The sequence below is a fragment of the Tupaia chinensis genome, unplaced genomic scaffold (assembly GCF_000334495.1).
Source record: "Tupaia chinensis unplaced genomic scaffold, TupChi_1.0 Scaffold000527_1, whole genome shotgun sequence".
NCBI lineage: Eukaryota > Metazoa > Chordata > Mammalia > Scandentia > Tupaiidae > Tupaia > Tupaia belangeri.
Genome location: NW_006160040.1, coordinates 6902460 through 6920993, shown reverse-complemented (window position 1 = coordinate 6920993; position 18534 = coordinate 6902460). Strand labels below are relative to the sequence as shown.

The following is an 18534-nucleotide window of genomic DNA, read 5'->3' as shown; positions in this document are numbered from 1 at the left end:
AAAGACAGAGGGAAGGAGGGAGAGCCAGCCAGGAATTAGAAGCTGAAGGAGTTCTGTTGCGCCAGAAAACAGCACAAGGGGTTTTTTGCAACCGGTGGGTACAGTGATATTAAGTGTTATGAGGAAGTGTCAGAGTGTTCATATGGCCGGGCGTGGAGAGGCATCTCTACAGGCAGTTAAGATAAATTTGGTGGGAAACTGCTGGTTCACCTCTCTTCTGAAAGTGGAGCATTTTAAAATGCATGCTGCCATGCTCTCAGTTAAATTGGGTGTAGGGCTCCAGAGGAAGGGGATTTGCATTCTGCAAAATCTGTTTTAGAGTAATAACTTACAAACACCATGACTTTAGGCACAGTAAGCCCTCGGTAAATGTTGGTGTTGAAATGCCACATGGATCCAAAGTAGGAACTTAAAAATCCACACGCACCTCTTTACTTTCCAGTGTTTGAAGTATGCTATGTACAAGGCCTTCCAGAGAATAAACCTCTGGGATTTTTTTTCTTTTTCACTTAAGTCGCCTGCCCTTACTACACCTGCTCTGCGGTTCTCCACCATCCTCCATGGATCGTATGCAGCCCATTCCACAACCTGCCTCCTTCCTTCCCCTCGAGTGGAGATATCGTCCCAACCAATTTAATGATAAGGGGAGCCTCGTTTTAGTTCTCATTTCATTAGGTTGATTAAGAGTTCTACTTTCATGGATGAAACAACGTTGCCTGGACTGTGGGTGAATGGCTAGTTCAGTGGGGCCTTTCTAGTTCAACTGGGGCATCAGAAACCAGATGGTCATGGCTATCTTCACTGTATAGTGCCCAGAGGGAGTGAAGTCCTCCACATAATCTAAAGTTGTGAAGTAGAAAATGTCACTGTGACCTTTATTCAACGTGTTTTAAACTTGGGCTTTCTTTTTTATTGTTTTTAAAAACACTTTAATTTATTTTTAAATTAGGCAATGGTCGAATGAAACAAAATGTTTAAAGTTCAAAAGGTAAAAACTCTCCCTCCCACCCCTGTCCCCCAGCTTAGTCCCATTCTCGAAGGCAACTATAGTACCAATGTCTGTGTGTCCTCCGTGTGTCTTGTACATATACAAGCAGATGGATACACAAATACACACCTTACCCTCTCATTGTTTTACACAAAATGGCAGCATAGTATACACCCCGTTCTACACCTTGCGTTTTTCTTTTAATTACTTAACAGTATATTTTAGAAATCATTCCATATCAGTTATTGAGATTTATTTCAGCATGAATTCCAGACACACATGAACTAGCCCACATTCTGGTCACTTCTCTTTCCTCAGTACTTGGTACGTAGTTGATTTTCATCTGTGGTTTTCCCTGGTTTCCTCTAGGCCTAGTCGCCTTCTTTGAGTTGCCTTCCAAATAAAATATCTGAATAACCTTAAATGGAGGATTAGTAGCTTTACGTGATTGGTGTCGCACAACTGTGAATTTAAAGCATACCCCAAATGAGGTTCCTTAAGGTCATGAAGTGGAGACTCCAAGTATTGATCTGTCTTCTGAGGCTTTGGAATGTGTCCTTTTGTTCCAGAAACTAGAATGAACCGAAGTATTCCAGTGGAGGTCGATGAATCAGAACCATACCCAACTCAGCTGCTGAAACCAATCCCAGAATATTCCCTGGAAGAGGAATCAGAACGACCTGCTCCAGATAGAAGGAACATGGCACTCAATACATTGTCTGCACCAAAAACCCTTCACTTTTCCTCAGGAGGCCTTTCTCAAGCTCACCCAGCTCTGCAACTTGCCAACCACCACCGACCTGTGTCCCAGCAGGTCACCTGCCTGCGCACTACAGTCCTGGAGGAGAGTGAGGACAGCTTCTGCGGGAGACACCCAGCCCTGGGCAGAGATTTTCCCTCAGGTTCCTCTGCAGCCAGCAATCCTGAGTCTGAGTCTGTGGCTGAATCCCTGCCCTCGGAGCATCAGTTTTCATTTATGGAAAAACACAATCAATGGCTGAGATCTCAGCTTTCAGAAGCTTCTCCTGACACTGGCCATGACTCAGAAAAGTCAGACCAAAGTTTACCTACTGCCTCAGCAGATTCCTCGAGCAGTAGCCAAGAAACGGTGCAACAGCCGCAGCCCCCTAGGGGTCGAGCAGCCCCTGATCTGCCAACAATAGACACGGGGTATGATTCCCAGCCCCAGGACATCCTGGGCCTCAGGCAGCTGGAAAGGCCCCTGCCCCTCACCTCTGCATGTTATCTCCAGGACCTCCCCAGGCCTCTCAGGTCCAGGGAGTTCCTTCCATCTGAACCGCAGAGGTACCCAGCCTGTGCACAGATGCTGCCTCCCAACCCCTCCCCACACGCTCCATGGAATTATCATCACCATTACCCCAGAGATCCCGATCACCGGGTGCCACGTAAGTGATCCAGCCTCCTCTGGACATTCTGGGCTGGGTGGCTGCGGAAACAAGGGCCTCCTGTCAACACCTTGCGTCACTAGACCAGCACAGAATGCAGGGAGGGCATTCGCTTACAGGGGCGATCCATGCATGGCCTGATTTGCAAGGGGGCTTAAAAGAATGCTTTTTCTTACCCAAAGCCTGTCCCACTAAGAAGCACCTGCTTGGAAAACCTGCCTTTAGGCAGGGAGATGATCTGAATGACTACTAGAAAGTTTAATTGTTGTCCTAAGTTTTGGGCATCTGGGCTTCCTTCTTTGTATATTTCTTTTTCATCTCAGACTTGGCAGAGAAAGCCCATGGAACCAAAGGAAAAAACAAAAACCAAAAAACAAACAAAAAAACCCAGAAGATACCTAGAGTATCATTGAGACTTTGTACTCATGCCATTACATACAAATTAAGTTGCTCATAAGATTTTGTTGCTTAATTGTCTTCGAAGCCTTGAATCATCCATATTTACCCTATGTCTCAGCCATACCCAAGGACTAGCAGTTGCCCTAACTCGTTACCCTATGTCCCATGTCTGTTAGTCTACACTCTTCTTATCCAGGATATTCCACCGTATGCATCTTTTAAGACTTAGCTCCAGTGTTCCTCTGGCATCTTCCACAGGTCACTCTCCTTCAAGCCTTCTGTGTCCCTGAGCTCTGCCTCTGCCAGGACACCTAACACCAGTGTGGCATCTAATTATGCACGTGTTTGCCTCTTATTCAGCCTGCAAGCTTTTACATAATGGCAAAAATGTACTTTCAATCCATAATCCCCCAGCATTTAGCATAATGCCTGGTATATAATAGACCCTCAATGAACTATTTCTTTTTCTTTTTAAAATTTAAAATTTAATTTACCAGAGGATATGTGCACTTGTAAGAGAGAGACAGAGAGAAAGAGAGTAAGACAGCACTCCTATTGGGAATGTTAGGCTGCAATCCCTTCTCCTCTGTCTTTCCCTCCTGTTGGGATTTTGGACACACATGTACATGCACACAGTGTATTTTTCAAGCTGCCAGATCCAGGACTCAGACCACACAGTCAAGCATGTGAGATCCAAAGCCTTAACCATCACACCCCTGGCAGACCCTCGACAGACTATTTCTGAATGAGTGAGTGAATGAATATGTATCAGTGTAGTAAGCATCTCTGAAAGTGACTGTCTTAGATGGAAATAAAGTGTCCATCACTATTCTTGGTGTTAAATCTCTGCTGAGGTCACCGGAAAATAACAATAGAGCTTTAGAGACAAAACACAAGCCTGTGAGATACAATTTAAAAAAATATGTTAGCAAATAAACGCTGTACAAAAACCAGTTCAAATAGTACAAGAAGAGTCTGACCAAAGACCTAATGCCCTGCTTTAATGTACAGTAAATTTTAAAAATAATCACAAATGCCATAAAAGAGTTAGTTGAAGAAGGTAACTTGGAAGATGTCTAGAAAAAATAGGGAAGAATGAGTGTGAGCTCAAAGAAGAGGCCAGGAACTGGAGAAACAGCAGGGCTTGGAAGTGGGACCTGGGTCTAGGAGAAGAAAGGGCCCCCTGAGGCCCAAAACTGGGACCCAGAGTGTTAGACGGCAAAAGCCAATTGAGTGGGGGTAGGTGTGTTGATCCCACTGCCTACTCTGAGTGCCTAGTAGTAGGATTTGTGTCGTGATGGGTTGGTTCCCTTTAGTATCAATCACTGAGAACCGAACCTTTGCAAGGCCAGGGTTATATTTATTTCTTAGTGATTTCTAGTTTAAATGGGGATAATTTGTGATAAAAATATCATAAACTACTTTTCAACATTCTACCATCTGCATTTAAAGGTAATTTCCCTGTCATAACAGTAATATTTGATCCCTGCCCAAATTTAAATATGTCCAAAAAATTTAAAAAAGAAAACAAAATGTATTTACATTTGCATTACCCAAGTATAATTCTTTATTAGGGTTTTGACTTTACTTCCATTGTTTTTTTTTGCTTTGCATAAAAATGTAATGCAAAATTAAAATAAATTCCAATGGCATTGAATATACATCTTCCAGAATCATTTAAAAATAAAATCAAATGGATCTACCCAATTGTTATTAACCTATTCACTATCATTGAACATTTTAAATAGTTTACAGTTTTCTGATGCCATAAGCAATGCTAAAGCAAACATTAAGTATGTAAGTTTTTTTATTTGTTTGTTTGTTTGTTTTTGGTTTTGGAGAGGTTTTTGCTATAGGGCACGTGCACTCCCCAGAAAGACAGAGAGATAGAAAGCAAGAAATCACCCCCCAGGGGGGATGGCCACGCAGCAATCCCTTCTCCTCCATTCTCCTCTCAGGATCTTGGATACGCGCGCACACGCGCCCGGCATGAGTTTAAGCCACCAGGTCCGGGACTCGAACCATGGTCGGCTACATGGGAGTCCAGCGACATAGCCATTATGCTAACTGCTTGTCCCAAGTATGTAAGTTTTTATCTGCATTTCTGATTAACTCTGTAGAATAATATGCAGAAGTGTAAATACTTAGTCAAATGCTTTATGACATGAAGTTCCAAGCAGTTGCCTTTATCTATTAACAGGAAAAAGTCTCATCATGATAGACAAAGAAAGCATTGATACAATGTTATAATGAGGGTCCCAGGAAGATCTTCCCCCTGGAAAATATTTTTCTTATTGAAGCCTGAAATGGCACCATTAGCAATCCAGTCTTTGGAGGTAAGCATTGCCCCCGCGGGACAGGCTCCTTTAAAAGGCGAACACTCCCACCTGGGAACGCTTGTCATCTCTAATACGGTAGAACCTGCTTTCTTTCATCAGATCACCTCCCCCTTGCTCTCTATATTATGTCCTTCTATTTAAGTGGGACTTGCGGGGAGGAGAGAGTGGAGAGGACGTCCGGGATCCTGAGAGTGAAGAAAGGTGATGAAAGGCAGAGAGGAGAGAACCTGGAAGGAGATGGGGGTAACACGATGATCTATAAACAGCCAAAGCAGGCATAAAACCAAGCTCGAGAGATGCCAAACTTTTTTTAATTTTATTTATATATTTATTTTAATTTGACCAGAGAGGGACAGAGTGAATGAGAGAGAGAAATGGAAGGTAAGAAACCAAGCCACCAGGCCCAGGTCTTGAACCACAGTTGGCTATGTGGGAGTCCAGTGCCCTTAACCACCACATCACCAAACTTTTAAAGATACCCTTTCCCTGATTAGGTATTCAAAAATAACAACCTGAAACAACATCTAGTGTTAGTGGGGTTGTAGGAAAATGAATACTCCCATACACTCTTGTTGAGAATGTAAATGGATACAATTTTATGAAAGGCAATTCTGTTATTTATCAAAATTTTAAATGTGCTTTCTTTTTAGCCCAGCAGTCTTGCTGTTTGGAATCTATCTATAGAAACATTAAACAGGCATATAAAAATATAGGAAAAATATACAACGATGTTTATTAATATCAAAGCATTGTTTTATTAGAGTAAAAGTGAAAATAACCAATGCTTATTGATAAGGAATCAGATAAGTAATTTGTGATTATTTACACAATGGACAACTAAGTCCTTGGTGAACAGAATAAAATACACATTCTGACATTTTTTCTTTTTCTTTTTCTTTTTTTTTTTTTTAGTTTTGCTATAGGGCACATGACTTGCCAGAGGCAGAGAGAGAAGGAAAGTGAGAAATCACCCTCCCCCATACCCTGTCCCCAGGGAGGATGGCCATATGGCAATCCCTTCTCCTCCAATGTTCTTGAGACTTGAGGCTGCACACACATGTACCTGGCATGACTCTCAAGCTTCTGGGACTCCAACAGCGTGCTCAGCCATGTGGTATCCAGCACTTTAACCTCCACAACCACCTGACATTTTTTTAAAAATAGATTAAACTGGGGGCCAGCAGGTGGCATAGTGATTAAGGTGGTGGATTTGCACATGGCTGAGTGTAGTTTGAGTCCTGGACATGATGACTTGAAACTCACATCAGGCACAAGTGTGTGTGTGCCCAAAATCTTGAGAGGAGAATAGAGGACAAGGGATTGTAGTATGGTCATCCCCCCCGGGGGGCGATTTCTCACTTTCTCTCTCTCTGTCTCTCTCTGTGTCTCCAGGAAGCGCATGCACCCTATAGCAAAAATCTCTCTCTTTAAAAAAAAGATTGAACTGAAAAGTAAATGCAGTGTTGATCCCATACATGTTTATTTTTAAAGACAATCTATCTATACACACATGTATACATGCAAACATTAAAAAGCCTAGAAAGTCTAAAATGTCTAGAAGGTTGGTCCCAGCTCTTAAAGTGATCGTGGGAGGAGGGAACAGGTAAAGAGGGAAAACAATATTTTCCTTCTAGCCTATGTACTCTCAATTTTTTTACAGCAATCAGATGTTACTTTTATAATTAAAAAATAAAAACTGGGCCAGCCTCATAGCCTAGTGGTTAAAGGAGGCAGTTCCCATGTGGCAGAGAGCACATTTGAATCCTGTACCCAGTGCTTAAAAAAACACACCAGATGGGGGCCAGCAGGTAGCATGGTGATTAAGGCATTTGACTCCTATGTGGCTGACCATGGTTCGAATCCTGGACCCAGTGGTTTGAAACTCTCATTGGGTGCATGTGCATGCATGCCCAAAATTCCAACAGGATAAAGGAGAAGGTATTGCTGCATGGCCACCTCCCCACCCCACCCCACCCCTGCCAAGGGGTGATTTCTTGCTCTCCCTTTCTCTGTGTCTCTCAGATGAGTGCACGCACCTTATGGCAAAAACCTAAAAAATAAACAAAAAACAAACCATGCCAGACAAGTGTGCACACATGTCCAAAATCCAGACAGGATGGAGAAATGGAGGAGAAGGAATTATGGTTGACTATACTGGGTGGTGCGTCCTCCCTCTCCCGCTCTTTCTTTCCCCTCCCCTCTCTCTCTCTCTCTGGCAAATACAAGCACCCTCTGGCAATTTAAAAGAAAAGAAAAGTAAAATTTGAAAAGTAAAAGAAAAGAAAGGGAAAGTGAGAGTGTACAAAAGGCCATGTCACCCTGCATGTACCCTGGCTCTGGCTCTGAGGGCGTCTAATCACAGAGAAAAGGGTCAGCGCTGTATGGCTTTTCTACAGGCACTGCAACTCCAAAATACTTAGGAGGCCTCCAGCAGCAGTGACTCCCATGAAGGTTGCTGTGAGGATTAAATGAGATAATGCATTATAGGCACTAGAAAAGTGGCTGGCCGGTAGTAAGCCCTCAATCACTAGCAGCTCTTTCATCATTATTATAGTTATTATTTAAATGGATCCTGCAGCCCAGCTCTGCACAGTGAGTGCCCCCCTACTTCCAGATCCCTCTGACTGGCACAGATTTTAAGCATTCAGGGCAGGTGTACAAATGCTTAGTTTCATGTCAGGGCTATAACTGCACTTAATTGCCAACAAAACCACTTCAAAAGAGCTGTTCACCTAAGGGATGCTCGTGCAGTTGGAAACCATGGCTACATGGGTCTAGTCGGCTTTAGGAGAGTATTATTTCCTTACCCATTAATGAATATATAAATAAATAATGATCCCCATGCAAATGGTTTATCTGAGGTTCTTGCAAGTTAAAACAAAACAAAATTAAAAAAGAATATTGGACATCCTTTTTATGTTAAAAAAAAAGTTTTTAAAGCTGGTGAAAATGAGAAACAGAATAAGCCTGTGTTTTCTCCTCACTCACCCTCTGGAAAAACCAGCCTCTTACTGCCTCCGAACCCCTCCACTGAAGGTCACCAGGATGGAGAACATGGCTGTGCAGTCAGATAAAACCCATGATTCAAATATATTAGAAAAAAAGAAGGAATTGAGCCTACAGAGCCCTTATTTTATTATCAATTTTTTTCCCCCTGCCAAGGAGACTGAATAAAATAAAACGGCGGGTATACGCTTACAGTTATTCCTATGGACCAAAAAAAAAAAAAAGTGATGCTTTGCATGCTAGAGTGCATGCACAGTTAAAGTAAGGGAAAAATCAACCAGATGGGAGAAACGATAAAGAAAGGAGCTGCCTTTCAGGAACCACAGCTGCTTTCAGCTGTGGGAGTTCCTGTAACAGTTAATGTTGGTCATTTTGTTTCCTGGCTAAACCGATCCTACTATATCATGATGTTTCTTGACAACTTGAAAGTCAGATTTTATTTTCTCTCTCATAAACTCTTTTAATACCATTCTTAATAAGGAAGAAAAATGTTAAAAGTCTTGACTGATAAATGGAAAGCCTCATTTAGGATTTGGTTTACAAATTCCAAGTGGGAAAAGCCCAGGAACATGAAGTCCATGTGTACCCAGGCCAAGAGGATCGCAGGACGGATGACAGCACACGACACTAGGCACCCATGGATGATGGTGCAGCCATCTGAGATCATCTTTTGTTTATGATGAACAAGGCCTCAGAACCGAGAAACTACCGTGCTAAGTCATTTGTCTATGACATCACCCACTTCCATCTCCTACTGATGGGAAACTCTCTGATGGGATTTTAGGTACTTGGGACAAGTCTGTGGGGGGAAGCTATTTCTGAGCAGTGCCTCTTAAGGAGGTGGCTGCCGACTTGTCTGCTGCCTCGCCTTCTCAAGTGCGAACTAGTGTGGGTTTGTGTTTAAAAACAGACACCTACAGACACACAGCTTTTCTCTCTCCATTTATTTTGAGCTACACAAGGAAATTGTATCCTATTTATCTTTGTTCACTAAGTACCCAGTTATAAAAGTTCAATTTAAATATTCATCAAATGAATTTTAAAACATCTGTTATCTACTTTCTGGGAAAAGGAGTGATCCATAATCAGGAGTAGAGTGTCTGTGAGGTCAAGGAGATGAGTGGAATTGGGAAACAGAACCTGTCCATTCATTTATCAATTTATTCAAAAAACATTTGCCAGGTCATCCGTGAAGTACTATGTTGACAGAGGTGCATATAACAGACCTGGTCCTTGTCTTTGTGGAGTTCACAATCTCCTGGGGAGACAAAAAAGAAATAGAAAATAGGGGTCAGACAGTGGCACAGCAGTGAGGTAACCACAGCTACATAGAGAGGTCCTTGGTTTGCATCCTGCAACCTCCCAGTACATACCGCATGCACACATGCCCATGATCCAGGCTGACCAGGACCTGGATAGTCACGGTGTGAAGGCCACTTGGAGGAGCTTCTCTCTTTCTCTCACTCTCTTTCTCTCTCTTTCTCTGTCTCTTTCTCTCTCAGAAGGAATAAATTTAAAAGAAAAAAAAATCAGCAAACAAAACGACTAACTGTAAGAGCTATACAGGAAATAATCAGGTGTTGGCACACAAATTATTAGCTAAGGTTTCCAGTCTGAGAATGTCTCTGAGGCAACAATGAGCTAACACGTAAAAGATGAGAAGATCAAGGAAGCAAGGAGCTTGATGTTATTAAGGTACCAATATCAAGTCAACAGGTAGAGCAAGTCACCTTGGAGAGAATATGCTAGAAGATGAAAGATGCAAAGACCTTTGTGAGGAATTCGGATTTTATTCTGAGTTCAACTCTAGAAAGCAGAAACCTATAATCCTAAATAAGAAACCTAGAATAGTACTTGGCATGTAGCAAGTGATTAACATTAGCCATATATATATATAGAGAGAGAGAGAGAGAGAGAGAGAGTACCCCTAAACTAGCAAGTCTTGGTCCTAATAATGGATTAAAACTTGAGCAATAAAAAGATATTCACTTACCTGACAAACATTTTTTATTTAGCAACTTTTCCATACAACCAGCCAGGTTCTAGACAAAACAAGTCAAATCCCATTTTCAAAGGGAAAGCTTATTTATTTTAACTTTTACTATAGGGTATGAATGCTCGCCAGAGCAGAGAGAGAGAGACTGTGGGAGGGTCAAGTGAGAAATCACACCCCAGAGGGTATAGCCACACCATAGTCCCTTTCCCTCCATTCTCCTCTTGGGATTTTTGGGCATGCACATACATGAACCTGGCATATTTTCTAAGCCATCTGATCTGGGACTTGAACCACACAGTTGGCCATGTGGGATCCAGCTACCTTAACCACCATACCAACCTGGCTGGTCCAGGAAAGCTTATTTTTGGCTGACCTTCAGATAGGCCAAACTTCTTAGTTTAAAATAATAAAAGGACAGCACAGAGAACTATATTGTTGTTATGCTAATTTTAATAATTGATGAGGTGGATCATTTTCATCTCACATAAACCGCTGTAACTTTTACCACAGGTGGCCATTTCAGAAATGAAAGTTACAGCTAATGAAACACTTAGCCCACATGCCTTAGTGATTTTAATGATACGATTTGTTGCTATGAGACAAAAACACGTTGTGAGGGAAATAATCTGTTAGAAATCATATGACCTTGATTCAAAGGCTTTTGATGAACAGCACTAACATCCGCTTTTTGGAAAAGAAAAAAAGACCCTATCGTTAGAGCTCGGTAGTCCTTTTAAAGCAAACAAAACATTATTAGCCACTCATTAATGGCTATGGAAAGCAAAAATCGCTCCAAACGTTAAAAATTTCACCTGAGTTACTTTCAGCTCCTTTCTTATGAAAGCTTTCAAGGTCATTGGCAAAATTTCTCCTCTCTTACCCTGTCTTTCCCCTTCCTACTGACAAAAACCCTCAAGTCAACAGCAGATGAGAAGTGGACAGTCTAGGAGACCTGAGACCTAGCAAGCAGATTATGTAGTCCCAAATGGCTTCTCTTCTTGGTGTGTAGATTGACTCTGTAATTATTCAGTCTTCATTCATTCATTTCTACCCTCCTCGTGCGAGTTCTGTGCTCGGAGGCCTGGCGGCAAGCAGACACTGCCCATGCTTTCATAGAGCTTGCATTCTAGTAGGAAAGGCAGGCAAGGAGTTAACAATTCAGTCGTGTTTACTTATACAAACCCATGATCACAAACACTGTGAAGAAAATAAAATGGGGGGTGGGACAAGGCCACTGGGTGAATGAGTAGGCCGCTTCCAACAGGAGATATTTGGCCTGAGCCTTGAATGACAAGAATTTGGTCTGTAAAGATCTAAGGGGATGGACCAGCAGGTGGTGTGGTGGTTAAGGTGCTGGACACTCCCACATGGCTGACCACGGTTCAAGGCCTGGACCTGGTAGCTTGCTTTCTGACTTTCTCTCTCTCTGTTTGTCTCTCTCTGGTCAAGATAAAATAAGTAAATGAATAAATTAAAAGTTAAAAATAAATAATTATTAAAAAAAAAAAAAAAGAACTACTGTATTAAAAAAAAAAAAAGAAAAAGATCTAAGGGGAAAATTCTTCTGGGTAGAGAACGGCAGACTCAGGGTTCCAGAAGTGGCGACAAGCGTGGGCTATTCGAGATGAAGCTGGGGCTTGGTGAACCAGTGACAGTGCAGTAAGAGATAGAGAAGGCAGAAATCTGATCACGGTGGAGTTCAAGACCTCAAATGGGAGGTCTTGGACGGTTGTATCAATAGCTGAGTTCATAAATGGTCCGCTCATACACTGTACATCTAAAAGCAGGCTGCCTCCTGCCTGGTGCCGTGACACTTGCTGCTCTTTTACTAGCTGTGGAAAAGGAGCAGTAGTAGTGACCTGCCTTGTTGCCCTGAAACCCTGACTGGCAATCTGGGCCCCCTAAATGTATCTAGCCTTCCCTAAAAAGGCAGTACGTTGCATAATATATCTTAGCCTAGACCTTAAAAGTCTCTCTGGTCCTAACTGCAATTCTTAGAGTTGCCCTCCAAGCCCTGGTCTCCTTTGTCAGCCAGGCACTGGGATAGGTCCAGGCAGAATCCTTTTGCCTCCCCACCTTCCTTAAAACCATCCTACAACGTGTGACCAGGGCTATGCGATAGTAAGGCAAGAGCATGGGTTAGGGCCGGGAGACACTATGGATTGGAGGGGCATGGTCATTTTTGCCAGAGGACATGTGACAAAAGGACCTAGCCGGAGTCACAGGTCGAAGCAGGCAACAGACTGACTCCAGAGGATATAACCAGGCTTGAGGGACTTGCCTGGGCACATCGCCAGGGTCACCAAGTGTTTCCTGAGTCTAGACAGTGGAGACTAAAGGCAGCTATGTTAGCGACCACACACATCTACTGTTCTGCACTCGACGCCATGGTTTTCCTGAATGCTCGCTCCCTTGAACACTTCGATGGCTCCTGCCTGCTTACCAAACTAAGAATAAAATTCTTAGTCGCACTCTCGCCCTCCCCATTCAACCTATCTTTCCTGTTACTTTCTTGCTTCCTTGCCAGTTTTATCTCACAGTACATTTCTTCATGTATCCAACCTACACAGCAGGCAAACTTGATTATTACTTTTTTTTTTTTTTAATTTGCCAGAGGGCATGTGTGCTCCCTGAAAAGCGAGCAAGAGAGAGAAGTGGGAAAGCACCTCCCATTGGGAATGGTCACGCTGCAGTCACTTCTCCATTTCACCCTCCTTTCAGGATTTTGGACACTCACACAATGTGCCCGGCGTATTTCTCAAGCCACTGTGTCTGGGACTTGAACTGCTGGGTTGGCCAAGTGGGATCCAGCTGCACTAACCACCATTCCATGGGCTGGCCCAATTATTACTTTTCTAAAAATAAGGTTCCCTCTTGCCCTAAATACTTCGCCTCCTGGATCATCGTACTTCCTCCTTGGGCAGAGGTGGCAGTGCTTGGGTCACCAGGAGGTGTTTGTGGTTCACTTGGTAGGGCTATCCACTTGGTTCTCTCTAGTCCCCATAACTTCTCCGATTTCCCAGCGCTTCGGGCCTGGGCACTTCCTTCAGAGCTTTCTCTCTCCCTTACTGGGTTCCCTGCCTCTCCTCTGGCCTTTGGTTCTATCCTCTCACCCAGTCATGCAGCCTGCCCCTCTTCCCGTAGGACCCTGCTGCTCCGGGCCTGGCTGAGACATTCTCTCCCATGTCATACACTCATGTAAGTCACTGCCAACCCTGGCTTTGCTCCGAGTCCTGTCCTCTTCAAACTGCCCTAAGCCCTGCCCATTTCAAACTGTCCTGGTTCCCAGCCAGTGCATATAGACTTTAGAAATGGAGGACTAAGAAATTGAAAGGTATTGCCAACTGGTTGGCTGCTTCTCTGAGGGATGAGCCAGGCTTTCATTCATTTGCTGCTTCTTAAGAGAACTCTGTGTGTGTGTGCATGTGTGTGTGCATGTGTGTGTGTGTGTCCACTTGAGGGGAGGAAAGGAGAGAGGAGTGGTTCTACATATGTCATAGGAATCATTTCTCCTAGCCTTGGAGTCTAGACACTTGGGGGATTATGGTAAGAAATGGTGGTGAGAGGGCAGTTCTTCATGGTTGGATTATCTTAAGTCTTTTACTAAAATAAAAGCCTGTTAAAGAGTTTTTTATTGGGGGCCAGCAGGTGGTTAAGGATTCTGGACTCCTACATAGTCGACCACAGTTCAAGTCCTGGACCTGGCAGTTAAATAATTAAAAATTATTTTTTAAAAAAGAGTATTTTTGGAAAAGTTCCTTGAGCTTTCCAATTTGAATACCAAACTCATGATTTCACAGATGTTTTTATTTAGGAAAAAGGTGGATCGATGCTATGAAAACTAAGTAATAGTGCCAAAATATGGCAAGTATTAGCTGGTCACTACTTGGACCCCTCAGTTGGTATCAAGTCACAAAATTGCACTGAGCCTATCTCTTCCTTTATACAAAGGAACCAGAATTGATCATCCCCATTCTCTTTATTTTTTTATCCACAGTTGGCCATGACTACCCTCAAGCAGCCTACCGGCAAGTGATCCCACCAGCCCTAGCTGGAGCCAGTGTGAGAGGCCTGCACCCTGTGGAGAAGGTCTTCGTGAATTATCCCAGTCCCTGGAACCAAGAAGAGAGGCTTGTACAAAGAGACTGTTCTTTTCCTGGGCTCCCGAGGTATCAGTAAGTATGATAGGGTCAACCTTCAGATATTTTTAACATGGGAAAGAATTATGCCAAGGCAACCAAGATAGATCAAAAATCTCTGTAGATTTGCTGCCTTGGCTAGTGACCAAGTCATACTGTGGAACACCCAATCGAGACTTTTCAGGTCAGGAGGAAATGGAAGCTGGATGACAAGGATCTCTTTACTCAACATGTAAAACCACTAGTGATTAGCCAAAATTCTCTTAAAGAAAAGGCTTGTCCACATTCTCTAAGTCACACCCACTTCTTTTAGTTTCTTAACTGGAACTTTTAGCCCATGAGATAGACTTTTAGTTTTACTATGATTGACTTCCACTGTTAGCGCCGTTTCCACTTTTTATCTCTAGTTTCTATTCCTGTTTAAATCTACTTATTTTGAAATTTTAAATTTAACTAATCCTCAATAGAAATAGAAATTTAAAATAACCTGTTACAGGGGCCAAATGGTGGTGCAGTGGTAAAACGTCATGCTCTGCAAGATAGACCCACGTGGGAAGGGTCATGTGCAGAGATCTCCCTGAGCGCATCAGGTGCGTGTGCCCCTGAGCCAGGCTGGCCGAAACACGGTGCATTGCAGATCGGGACACTGTTAGTGAGGCTGTATCTCTCACTCTCTTGTCCCTTCTTTCTCTCTTTCTCTGTCTCATTCACTCATGGAATAAATAAACTAAAAACACACAGACCAAAAAAAGAAAAAAAAAACACCTTACTTTTTTTAAAGCTTGTTACATTTCTTTTATGAGAAAGAAAGGAGAGAGAGAGAGACCCTCCACAGGGTCTCATGGTACTATAATCCTCACCCTCAACCCTCCACTGAGTCAGGATCTCAGATGCAAGCACTTGGCGTGTTTCAGGTCAATTTAGGATCGGAACCACATTCAGCCATGTGTTCTCCAGCACTGCAGATTAGCACTGCACATTGGTATGCTATTGCCTGTACCACTGGGCCTGTTACTTTCTTCCATAATAAAAACACTCATACATGTTGAGCAGCATTATTAGGTTTCACATATGTTTCTTCCAGAAAAACAATTCTAGTTTTTCCTGACTTCAGTTGTCTAACCATTTGATTATTTCTCCTTGTTGTTTTCTTTCGACTCTTCTGTGAGCTTTCCTTTTCTCTTAATTTATAGATCTAAAGTACACAGAGAAAACTTATGTCAATAGAGCTCTCTGGGGCTAACTTAGACAAAATTGGAAAGAGAAGATGAAATGTTTGCTCTTGCTCAACACAAGTTTTATATACCACTCAAAGGAAAACTATGTTCTGTTTTTATAGAATAAAATGTGATAGAAAAGTTCTGCTAAAGTGGATTTTTCAGAAATTAGTAGTTAGCTCCAAAATTTTATTGAAGAAAATAAAAGGCCTCTTCACTAGCAATGGCAGGTAAGGCACAAGCTTGATTTCCTCTTTACTCAAATGTCCACAAGCCATCATATATTTTCTTTCTTATTTTTCTACAACGAAAATACATGAAGCTTAAATAATAGAATTAAGTGAAATGTGATTTTACTGCAGGCTGAGCACTGTACAGAAGTAATGTCTAAACTTCTGAGAAAGCCAAAAATACTTAAGCATCTTTATGAAATAAGTTTGTTGTTGAATAGGGAAAGCAATCATAATTTTTAAAATAAACTTATTTTGAAAATTTAGATTTCACATTTTAGATTTAGATGTACAAAATTTTAGATTTACAAAAGAGCTGCAAAGATAGTACAAAGTAATTGGTTTTATGGCATCAATTTAAGCTTGCTGTGGTTTCCTCAATAAATAAAAATGAGTTCAGGTAAAAAAGCTAATTCTCCCCTTACTGATAATTTGAAAGAGATTTAACACACAGTTTAACATTAATCCTTATGATATTTCTTATTGATGTTTTTGAATACTTTTAAGTCCTTACTGTTTCTCTATCAAATAAGCAATCATCTTTTATAACAACTAAACAAGTTTAGGTATACCAGGATTTAATGCAAAAGAATAGAGACCTGGCTCCTCATTAGATGAAAGCATATTTTATAGGAATTATTTCCTCTATTTTATAAAAACAACCTCTTGAAACATCCATATTTTAGAAATATAGTATAGTTGAAATTCCATGTACTTTTATTTTAAATTATGTTGTATAAGACTCAGAATTTGAATTATTCTTGTGGGTAAAAATATAAAAGCATAAACAATAATCCATCAAAACTAGGAATATACATATAAATTTTGTAATCAAAACATTTTTTAAAATTTTTAACATGGGGACCAGCAGTTAGCGTAATGGCTGTGTCACTGGACTCCCATGTAGTTGACCTCAGTTTGAGTCCCGGACCTAGTGGCTTAAACTCACACTGGGTGCGTGTGTGTGCGTGCCCAAGATCCCTAGAGGAGAATGGAGGAGAAGGGATTGTAGCGTGGCCATCCCCCATCCCCCTGGGGGATAATTTCTCTCTCTCTCTCTCTCTCTCTCTGTCTGTCTGTCTTTCTGGCGAACGCATGCACCCTATAGCAAAAACCTCTCCAAAAAAAAAATTATAACATTAAACAATTTTAAGTACACAATAAATAATAATGTCCATGTTCCCAGTACCCAGATTTTCTAAACATTAATTTACAACATTGGTTCCAAATTATTTATTTATTTAACTTTTTTTTTTAAGAGAAATTTTTTGCTATAGGATGCATGTGCTTACCAGAGAGACAGAGAGAGACAGAGACAGGAAGCATGAAACCACCCCCTAGGGAGATGGCCACGCCAAAATCCCTTCTCCTCTATTCTCCTCTCAGACTTTTGGGCATGCACACACATGCATCCAGTGTGAGTTTTAAGCCTCCGGGTCTGGGACTTGAACCACGGTCAATTACATGGCAATCAGTGACATAACCATTACACCATCTGCTGGGCCCACTTCTGAAATTTTTAGAAGAAATAGAACAAAACAGATACAATTTAAGTCCCGTACTAGTTACAAAAAAATAGGAACAACTCTTCCATTTTAGGCGGAAGAGATTTAATATTGGCATTTGGGTGCTGACTAAGTTGTTGGAGGTTGGAAGAGTGAACTTTTAGGCTGGGTTTCCTGGAAGGATCCCAGAGCAGCACACAGAATAGGACTACCAAAGAAACTTCCTACTCTGCAGTCAGGAAGGGAGAGACTCAGAAGGCCAACTCTGCTGTGACCACTGCAACTGCTGGGTAGGTTCTGTGGCTGCCAGACCTGCCCTGAACAAAAATGGATGCTCATAATCTGCCCTTGACGTTCGTGAAGCTGGTAAGAGGACCGTGGCATGCTTTCTGGGCAAAACTTGGCACTTCATGACTGCTTGCCAAAAGAAACCACAGAAATGGCAGAACCTTGATTTCCATTTCCTTCTGCCTTCCAAATCTCACACGAGGGCATGAGACTGTTCATCTCCAGAATATTCATGGGAATAGTAGCGATCAAAATAATAATGAAAATGCTACTTAACAATGTGGTAGAAACTTCTTTAAAGAGCCTTCAAATCAGATTTTTTTTTTTAGAGATTTTTGCTATAGGGTGTGTGCACTCACCAGATAGACAGAGAGAGACAGAGAGACAGAAAGCCAGTAATCCCACACCTCCCCCCAGGAGGGATAACCATGCTGCAATCTCTTCTCCTCCATTCTCCTCTCGGGATCTTGGGCACGCACGCACACGCGGCCTACGTGAGTTTTAAGCCACCGGGTCCGGGACGCAAACTGTGGTCGACTACATGGGAGTCCAGCGACATAGCCATTACGCTGACTGCTGGTCCCTCAAATCAGATTTTCAAAAACTATTTTTGCTACATGGCATGTGCACTCATCAAAGAGAGAGATAGACAGATGGGGGAAAGTGAGAAAGCAACCCTTGGGGGATATGGCCACGGCACAGTCTAATCTCCTCTCTTCTTTTGTTGGGATTTTGGGCACATGTGCACATGTGCCCAGCATGTTTTCCAAGCTGCTGGGTCAGGGACTCAAATTGCACAGTTGGCCGTGTGGGATCCAGCCAACTTAACGTTACACCATGCTAGTGGCTGGTCCAACAACATGCATATTCTTTTTTCATTTTTTAAATTTCATTTTCTTTTATACATTCAATCACATTATTTAACTTACAAAATGAATATATATATATATATACATATTTTTTTTTTTTTGGAGAGGTTTTTGCTATAGGGCATGTGCACTTGCCAGAAAGAGAGAGACAG

The 18534-nt window shown here is 42.1% G+C and overlaps 1 protein-coding gene and 1 long non-coding RNA gene across 2 annotated transcripts in view; one reads left to right on the top strand and one right to left on the bottom strand.

The window, feature by feature from the left end:
- Positions 1–18534, top strand: part of TRAF3IP2 (TRAF3 interacting protein 2) — a 52933-nt gene that overhangs the window by 9452 nt on the left and 24947 nt on the right. Inside the window, exons 2-3 of the mRNA XM_006157006.3 lie at positions 1558–2394; positions 14132–14309. Coding sequence (XP_006157068.1) covers positions 1566–2394; positions 14132–14309 — 1007 coding nt within the window. The 5' untranslated portion in view covers positions 1558–1565. The remainder of the gene's footprint in view (positions 1–1557; positions 2395–14131; positions 14310–18534) is intronic.
- LOC102498271 (uncharacterized) overlaps positions 8952–18534 on the bottom strand; it is a 39298-nt gene continuing 29715 nt past the window's right edge. The window contains exon 3 of the long non-coding RNA XR_335764.3: positions 8952–9396. This is a non-coding gene — a long non-coding RNA (uncharacterized LOC102498271). The remainder of the gene's footprint in view (positions 9397–18534) is intronic.